This window comes from Castanea sativa, chromosome 1 (assembly GCF_040712315.1).
Source record: "Castanea sativa cultivar Marrone di Chiusa Pesio chromosome 1, ASM4071231v1".
Classification (NCBI taxonomy): domain Eukaryota; kingdom Viridiplantae; phylum Streptophyta; class Magnoliopsida; order Fagales; family Fagaceae; genus Castanea; species Castanea sativa.
The window spans coordinates 43,040,542-43,050,478 of NC_134013.1; the positions used below are offsets into that span (position 1 = coordinate 43,040,542).

The 9,937-nt window shown below is 35.7% G+C and overlaps 1 protein-coding gene across 1 annotated transcript; it reads left to right on the forward strand.

Annotated features, from left to right (window-relative positions):
• The first annotated feature begins 4,806 nt into the window (after positions 1 to 4,806).
• Positions 4,807 to 6,462, forward strand: LOC142627564 (protein TIC 214-like). Its single transcript, XM_075801443.1, has one exon. It carries the CDS (start codon positions 4,927 to 4,929, stop codon positions 6,460 to 6,462), a length of 1,536 nt encoding a protein of 511 aa, XP_075657558.1. The 5' UTR covers positions 4,807 to 4,926.
• The last annotated feature ends 3,475 nt before the right edge of the window (positions 6,463 to 9,937 follow it).

The following is a 9,937-nucleotide window of genomic DNA, read 5'->3' on the forward strand; positions in this document are numbered from 1 at the left end:
TCGAACTTTCAATTGGTATCAGAGCAGGTGCAGTTGTTGTGGTTTAATTACCTGAGTGCGATCCTTGACCCCTTTTAAGATGGATCGATCTCAATCTCTTAATGCCCCTCCATATTTTGATGGAAGCAACTATGCATTTTGGAAAGTCCGTATGAGGGCATTCCTATGTTCTATGGATGAGAGTGTTTGAGATGCTATAGATATTGGATGGACTAGGCCGAAGGCTACCAAATCCACATGGGATAGGGCAGTTCTTGCGGCAGCTAGCAAGGCTTTAAATGCTATTTTCTGTGGTGTTTCTCCTGATGAATTTCACAAGATTTATCATGTTACAATTGCCAAGGAGGCGTGGCAAATTTTGGAAACGACATATGAGGGAACGAAAAAGGTGAAGGACACCAAGCTCCAAATGCTTACCACACGTTTCGAAGAGCTGAAGATGAGTGAAGACGAGTCATTCGACTCATTTTATAGGAAGCTTAATGAGGTGATAATTGGGAAATTTAACTTGGGGGAAAAGACGGATGACTCCAAGATTGTAAGTAAAATACTATGATCACTACCGAAGAGGTTCCGTGCAAAAGTTACTGCCATTGAAGAGAGCAAGGACCTTGATGAGATTAAAGTTCAAGAACTTATTGGCTCACTTCAAACCTATGAGTTGTCTCTACTATCACAAAGGAAGATAAAATCTCTCACTCTAAAGACAATCAATGAGAGAGTGGAAGCTCAAGACTCATCGGATGAGGATGAGGTTGAAAAATATGTGGTGTATCTTGTTAAGAACTTCAAAAAGTTCTTGAATTTCAAAAAGAATGGAAAGTTTGCTGAGAAGGGAAAATTCCCAAATTCTTGGAAGGAGAAAAAGGATTTCAAAAAGAAAGATGGGAAGGATTCTCAATCCTCTCAAGGAATCACGTGCTATGAATGCAACGATCATGGACATCTCAAGAAGGAGTGTCCGAACTATTTGAGAGGGAAGGGTAAAGTGTATGCCACTACTCTTAGTGACACAGACTCCTTTAATTTAGACTCGGAAGAAAGTTAGGACGGAGAGGGAAACTACTCCGCATTTATGACCATTGCTCTCGTAAAATCGTCGGATGAATTGAGTGTGTTAGTGAGCACATTAATTTGGAGTCGATGGGGATAGTAGAAGAATCCGATGATGAGGAAGATGAAAGAACAGTGGGACTTCAAGAAACCTACAATTCCCTCCTTGAGAAGACCGGTGAATATGCAAAAGTGGCTAAAGCAGCCATTAAGAAAATGAAGAGAGCAGAGCAAGATTATAGAAGTCTTCTAGTGCAGTACAAGGAGACGAAATGTGAAGTTGAGATGCTGAAAGGAGAGCTAATTGAAGCCTACTCAAAGATCAAGTTTCTTGAGCTTTAAGTGATTCAAGCTAATGCTAAAGTAGAGTGGGTCAAAAAGCTTGATGAAGTTTTGCACATCAAAAACCCTTTTCTGACAAGAGTGGTTTGGGATACACCGAAGAGAGTAGTTCGAGTGCAAATATGTCCGAGGACATAAAGTTTGTGAAAGCTAAGGAACCAATGGTAGCAACTTCAACAGTTGAGAAAATGAAGTTTGAGAAGAAGAAAAATGTGACTGACCAATGGTTTTTGACAAAGCCTCCTACCCAATCAGTGGTTAAAACTAAGGTTAAAGGGAAATCACTCCCAAAGTCACAAAGAGGTCCAAGAACTCAACATTATTGCCATCATTGTGGAATTCAAGGACACACCAGACTTAATTGCCATAAGCTTCAAGCATTAAAGAATGCAAGTGCCCAAAGGTCAAGAGTACCAAGAAATGGCAAAGGGAATTGGACTGCCGAGCAATCAAAAATTCAAGAAGCTGATCCCGGAGTAAGGGATGTGATGAAGATGATTGAAGAATTCACCACCTGTTTGGCAAACTTCAACCTCAGGTTTGAGAATTCTAAGACAAGTACCCAATCCTTTAAGGATACCACCCCAAACGCACGTGCCGTGTGGGTGAAGAGGGGTACACATGCATAAGCACTATATCATGTCCATGCATTAATACTTCCTATGTAATGTGACATTGATTGGTTGTGTGTTCTTTGTTTTGAAAATTTTTGTTTGTTTGCTATTTGCTTTGAATGTTTTTACATTTTTTTTTATCAATATTTACTTGTTTTTGTGTCAAAAATCCAAAAACACATAAAAAGTAGAAAATCCAAAAAGTTTGATCAGCATTATTATGTTGTCACATGCATGTTTTGCCTTGTACCTTCATACAAATGGCTTTGTGCATTTACGAGCGTAGCTTGTTCTTTTTACACTCTTATCTTTGTGGGAAAAATCTTGACATCTATGTGACTATTGTAAATAGATCTTCAAACTTGTCATGAATGATTTGCATAAACTTGTGCCTATATATCTTCCAACTTTTTTTTTTATTGCTTAAAGAGCTCAACCAATGTAAATTTCAAAATGAAAAGAGATATTGAGCTACAAAAACCGTCGCACATACTAGTATTTGACTAGGAAAAAAGGAAAGCGACTTTTATGAAAATGTATGATGCCCCAAAAAGCCAAAGTTTTGTTCATCAAATTGAAATATAAAAAATTTTAGGCATCGATCTCAAAAAGAGATGTATTGATTCAAAATAATCAAATGTTATGATGTATATGAAGCCAAATGAAAAGCTTCAAAGTTATATAATCAAGTTTTGTGGGAGGTCATGTATGCATATTTCTATAATGGAGATTGGTCACTCTATCTAGTACTAATTGTGTATGTCTTTGTTGAATTGATCATTGAAGCTTCACATTAGACTAAGGATTATCTCACATTTGATATCCACACACATCACACATGTCTATGTTCAATGAATGCCTTATTCATTTGTGTGATTGTACTTGATTAAATGTGTTGCACATGCTCAATCATATGTTGATCAAACACAAAAGATTTTTGAGTGTTTTAATTGTTTTTGGAAAGTGTTTTTGTTTTGAAAATTTTCAAAAATTTCAAAAACTATGCAACTCTGTTTTGGCAACTCTGTCTCGCGGGTGAAGTTAGTTGCGAGCCCTCAGTTACTAGCTTACATAGAAGCTTTCGCGACTCTCTGGCAGGTCAAGTCCTTTAGTCATGAAAAAGACTTAGAAAAATTTCAATATTTCTAGGTTTTTGTTATTTCGCGACTCATGTTGGGGACTGGTTCGCGAGTGGAAGCTCCAGTCGCGAGTTTACTTAGAATGATTCGCAACTCCCTTCGCGACTCACTCACGGGTGGACCTCCCAGTCGCAAAAAACACTTAGACAAATTTTCAAAAATTTGTCACACGAGTTTTTGGCAACTCGACTTGGCGACTTGTCTCAACTCATTCTAGTTGCAAAAATCGCGTGTTTTGTGCTTTAAGGATTATTTTCAGGGTAGATTTCAAAAAAAATTTCATTTTTCCCCCGCATCTCAAGATTGTTTATTGTCTTGTCCGCCTCTCCCTCTTCCAAAACCTCCATTTTTTTCATCAATTTTTCGTCAATCTTCAAGAAAAGGTATAGGTTTCTTTTGATTTCAAAAGTATTTCATATTTTCTAACCCTAGATTTCTTGGATTTTGTTTTTGTGATGTGTTTTGAAATTTTGACATTGGAATATGGTTTTAATGATGTTTTTGTTGAGTTTTCCATATGGGTTTTGTTGATCCTGTTCGTATAATGCCTATTCAACATGTTTTCCATGCTTGGTCTTCAATATTGTGCATTATACCATGGTTGTGTTGTGTTGTGCATGTTCATGATAACATGTTTCATTCACATTCTCTTGCATTTCCAGGGATTTCATGGACTACAAAGGCTCTCAGGATAATCATGTTTCTTCGTTTTTGAAACATCATTTGATTATGTGGATTGCACTTTGCCCTAGGTTGCACACTTTTACATTTGATGTACACACACACATTTTTGACATGTTTGAGTGCTTATTGTCATGATTTCACCATGTCTTGATGATTCAGGTTGTCACATGTCAATTTTCTTTGTTTTCCCCTATGTGTGTGTGTGTGTGTGTGTGTGTATTTTTAGGGTGCTAATTCAAAATCTCTTTTTAGGGACTAACTTATTGCTAATCAAGTTTGTTGTTCTTTCTCTTGCTCTTCAATATTACATGTTACAGCTTGCTAATTTCTCCCTTCAAGAAATCAGCTATAAAAGGAAGTGGCAGCAAGGATAAAGAACCTGTGATCGATCTTGAAAACTTCACCCCTAAGTCCAAGAAGACTCAATCATCTGTAGGTTTTTATGATCCCGAGAAGTTCAGATCCTATGCAGCAGCTTAAAGATATGACGGTTACTTCAGGGATGCCCCATGTTGGTAGAAAGGGTGGTGGATCAAGCCTCTCTTCTTAATACGAACATTCTGAAATGGTTCGCCACCAAGGATTGGAACTTTCTTTTGACCAACTTTGAGGAACCATATGAAAATATGGTCAAGGAATTTTATGCAAATGCTATTTCAGAAGGAGATGAGCTGAAGTGTTGGGTTCGAGGAAAGAGTTTCACGGTGACGCCAACCTATGTTGCAGATATCTTGTGCATCAACCGGCCAATGTTCCCAAAGCCACCGGTTTATGATGACTTGTATCTAGAAGAGGATTTACTTCGGGAAACTCTAGGAGTAAACTTTGAATCCTTTCCCAATGGAAAATCAATTAGAGTTTCATCTCTATCTTCTGAATTGAGGGTACTCACAACACTCATGTTCCACAACCTCTACCCTCTCTCCAACACCAAATACATGAATTGGGTTATATGATGTTAGCCCTTTGGTGTCATTGAGATAAGAGATGTCGTTTCTAGTCTATCTGTTTCTATTTCTATATATATGGAAAGTTTTAAAATCATCATATAATAATCCAGAAATTGCAATAGAAAAGAAAAAGGGAGGTTTGTGATGATTTTAAAATCTTTTATACTAGGTAATCCAGTATCCTTATGCATGAAGATAATCAATTCGGTCGTTGTGGTTGGACTCTATTATGGATTTCTGACCACATTTTCCATAGGGCCCTCTTATCTCTTCCTTCTCCGAGCTCGGGTTATAGAAGAAGGAATCGAGAAGAAAGTATCAGCAACAACTGGTTTTATTACGGGACAGCTCATGATGTTCATATCGATCTATTATGCGCCTCTGCATCTAGCATTGGATAGACCTCATACAATAACTGTCCTAGCTCTACCGTATCTTTTGTTTCATTTCTTCTGGAACAATCACAAACACTTTTTTGATTATGGATCTACTACCAGAAATTCAATGCGTAATCTTAGCATTCAATGTGTATTCCTGAATAATCTCATTTTTCAATTATTCAACCATTTCATTTTACCAAGTTCAATGTTAGTCAGATTAGTCAACATTTATATGTTTCGATGCAACAACAAGATATTATTTGTAACAAGTAGTTTTGTTGGTTGGTTAATTGGTCACATTTTATTCATGAAATGGGTTGGATTGGTATTAGTCTGGATACAGCAAAATAATTCTATTAGATTTAATGTACTTATTAGATCTAATAAGTACCTTGTGTCAGAATTGAGAAATTCTATGGCTCGAATCTTTAGTATTCTCTTATTTATTACCTGTGTGTACTATTTAGGCAGAGTACCGTCACCCATTGTTACTAAGAAACTGAAAGAAACGGAAGAAAGTGAGGAAGAAACAGATGTAGAAATAGAAACAACTTCCGAAACGAAGGGGACTAAACAGGAACAAGAGGAATCCACCGAAGAAGATCCTTCTCTTTCTCTTTTTTCGGAAGAAAAGGAGGATCCGGACAAAATAAAAATAGATGAAACGGAAGAGATCCGAATGAATGGAAAGGAAAAAACAAAGGATGAATTCCACTTTAAAGGGACACGCTATAAAAATAGACCCATTTATGAAACTTCTTATCTAGACGGCAATCAAGAAAATTCGAAGTTAGAAATATTTAAAGAAATAAACTTATCTAACTTATCTTATAAATTTTTCCTTCATGACCTGGTTAATGAAGAAGAAATTGATATTTGCTCTCATGTCTTCCACATTTTGAGCAAAACTGCTAAAAGAACTGCCTCAAGGAATTGCGTTCCTTTTTGCTACCTCATTTCAAAAATATTGAAGCTTAAAGGTGTTCGTCCAACGGAAGATGAGTATCCCTACCCTCAGCCAAGTCCTATCAACATTCGAACTCTACATGCTAGCATTGGTCACAGCAAGAAGGGGGTCAAGCAAGAATGTAATGCTCCTCAAGGTGGTGCACAATCTAGTTCACACTCGAATGATGAGAAGTTGGACAACATCCTTGCTTCTATGCAAGACCTTAGCACCAAAGTCTCCAGTCTAGCATCTCTCATGTATTCTCACCACACCCGGTTTGATACAAAATTCACATCTCTCCAAACCCAATTGGACCAAATCCAAAGGAAGCTCGAGGAAGATAAGGCCTAGCTATTCTGTAACAAAAAGGGGGAGATGACTTACGGGGGAATGTCTTAATAAGGGGAGAGAGAGCTAGATCAAAGGGGGAGCATTGGAGATGAAAAACAAGAATAGCAAGAGCAGCAAGAAAAGCAGCAGCAACAAGCTTATTTAATATTGTGTTTCTTGTGTTTTATGTCTTTTATTTATATTTCATGTCTGATGTTGTGTACTTGACTATGCATACTTTGGTTTGTACCTTTGCTTTGTAGCTTAGTACTTTTAGTTAATGTTATGCATTTTCTTTAGTACTTCACTCCTGTGCCCTTGTTGTTAGGATTAGTGCACTTAAATCCTACTGTATGATGCTATGTATGTTATTATTTATGCCATTATGTATGACTTATTGTTGTGTTTAATAAAGTTGTTTTGTTATTATCTAAAAATAATGTTAACATGAATATTGGGACATTATCATATAGTCCATGAGATGCATAGTATGTGATTTATGTGAAAAGTCACAAAGATATAAATCACAAGTTCTTTGTAAACTCAAAATTTTAGTTCATAGTCGATGATGAAATTGGGTATTTCATCTACGAAGACTATAACATATCGACTAAGATGATTTGTCTTGATCATGGAAATGGAAATTTCTAGTTGATATGTTGATATGTTTTAAGAGTTAAAACATATTGAACTGGACCGGTGTGAGATTTATTATTCTCCTAACAACTGTCGAATGAATAATAATCTCACAACTTATATTTGCATGAACTCTTAATCCTGAGAGAATAATGAACTTGATCATGAGGTGTAGGTTGCTTTGATATATCAGGAGTGAGATGTAGAGTTACAGTCAAAACCTCAGTATGTTGGGCAACCACATTTGATGTTGATGGAACATTATTCTCAAGATGGAATTCATAGTCTCGTGACGGAGATACAAAATATTCCCTTGAGATAAATTTAATGGGTTTGTTATTCTGAATGTTAGGCCTAACTACTTTAGTAAATAGTTACTAGAGTATATATTTATTAAATTGGATTTCATAAATATATGATGAATAATTTAAAGGATTAAACCGGGTACTCAAGGATAAGATGTAGTAATTTACAAAGTGACAGTCTGCATTCATGACTTTGTGTTACTACGAATATTTTATGAAGGGGTTGCATGTAAAATAAAGTCTTGGGATATAATTTATAAATAGGGCCTGGAGTGCAACTATATTTATATAGTGGTATTAAATATAGTTAATGGTAACTTTGGACTTGTCAAGAGTTGATAGAAAAGCCCAAGGCCCATTAGAGCTAGTGTCTTATTGGTCCCTTTTGGTCCCACTCCAAGCCGCACACTTAAGCCCAATTGGAAAGGCCCAAAAGGCTAGCCCAATTAGATAATCAGTTAGATACAAAGGGAGAAACATACAGAATTTTCTTTAGAGAAATGAAAAGAACACTATTGCGAAGTTGTGTAAGAAGTGTTAGACACTTTGACATTCTCCCTTTGGAGCTGATTGAGAGACCACACATCTTGGGCGTTAGTGGAATTGGAGTGAAGATTGAAAGTGTTCCTAAGTGCTTCTGATCTTCTATTTTTGAAATTCACCGCTCCAAAGTACACTCTCTTGTTCTCAAATTCTGAAACTTACATAGTGCATGTTAACATATATGAATGAAGTAGATCCGTTATTTTTCCGCTGCGTATGTTTTGTATGTGACACAAACATGTATATTTCCTTCAAATGGTATTAAAGCAGTCTTCATTTCGTATTTGTTTAACATGATTATAGTTTTGGAATTATAGACAATAGTTTCATGTTGTTAGAAATTTATTTTCTGCATGGTTGTTGAAATTATTGTTTGATAAAAACTGATTTTGATGTTATGATGTTGTAATTTTTAGTTTAATTTCATTGATTTAAGGCTATAGCATCAATGAAATTCAGTTTTGATATCAATTTATGTCCATTATGTTCATATGATGGTTGTTTTGTTCATGAAAACTTTAAAAACTGTCTTAGAAAATTCTGGACAATTCAAAATTTGCGATGCTCAATCGATCGAGCATCTGTTGAGCATCAATCGAGCTGACAGAAGTTTTCTCAATTGATCGAGAATCTATCAAGGATCGATCGAACAACCAGAACTTTTCTCGATCGATCGAGGACTGAAGGTTTAGAATTTTTTTTCTTTGTGTTTTTTACATATATAAAGAGCAAGGCTATGTGTTATGCATGTTTTAAATTAAAAAACCTTTGTTTTAAAACATTTAGTGGGAGAGAGATACAAGGGTTGGATCTCATGGCCTCCATTTTTGGTTGATAATAGTGTGAAATATATACTTTCTCTTTGCCTCGAGCTTAGCATTCCATGCGGAGAGTATTTATTTCATGGTCCTACAAGATTGGATTTCTTGGTTTATAGTAGTTTGATCAAACACCTTGTCTTAGTTTCGAGTTTTGCATTCCATGCGGAGGGTGTCTGTATCATGGTACTACAAAATAAGCCTGTTAAAGGAATGAAATGTGGCTACACATGATTCTAGACAATGGTATATACTAGACTAAGTATTATAGTAACCTCTATGCTGAGTTCTTACTATTATTACTTAGAGGCTAAATGTAAAACGGCATATTATTAGTGTTTGATAAGAGTTATCATGATAGCACTAATAATGAGAATAGTTCTCAATCAATTATAGTATTTAATGTTCACTTTATGCCGGGGAATATTAAATATGGGATTGGGTTGTCGTTGCATATATTATGTTATGGTTTTATTAAGGTTCCATACTATATGTTTATATGCTAAATTGATTGAAGGAAAATCTGGTTTTGTATCTCATACAAAACACATAGTGGAAGCAACAAACAATGATCTATTTCATTCATGATTGATAACGTGCACTATGTAAATTTCAGAATTTAAGAACAAGATAGCATACCTTGGTGTGGTGAAATTCAAAACCAAAGATTGAAGTACTCGGGAATACTTTTAATCTTCACTCTAATTCCACTTTATGCCCAAGATGTGTGGTCTCTCAATCAGTTTTCAAAGGGAGAATGAAAGTGTGTCCCACTCTCACATACACACCATTTCTTATATCACTAAATAAAAATTCTATATGTTTCTCCCTTTATAACTAACTGATTATCTAATTGGGTTGGCCTATTGGGCCTTTTCAATTGGGCTTTAGTGTGTGGCTTGGAGTGGGACCAAAAGGGACCAATAAGACACTAGCTCCAATGGGTCTTGGGCTTTTTTATCAACTTTTGACATATCTAAAGTTACCATTAATTATATTTAATACCACTATATAAATATAATTGCACTCTAGGCCTTATTAATAAATTACATGCCAAAACTTTATTGTACATGCAACCCCTTCATAAAATATTCATAGTAACACAAATTCATGAATGTAGACTGCCACTTTGTAAATTACTGCATCTTAACCCTTGAGTACCCGGTTTAATCCTTTAAATTTATTCATTATATA

What these genes read in the sequence shown, in the direction of transcription:
- LOC142627564 (XM_075801443.1), top strand. Translation starts at nt 4,927, where the DNA reads ATGATTTTAAAATCTTTTATACTAGGTAATCCAGTATCCTTATGCATG.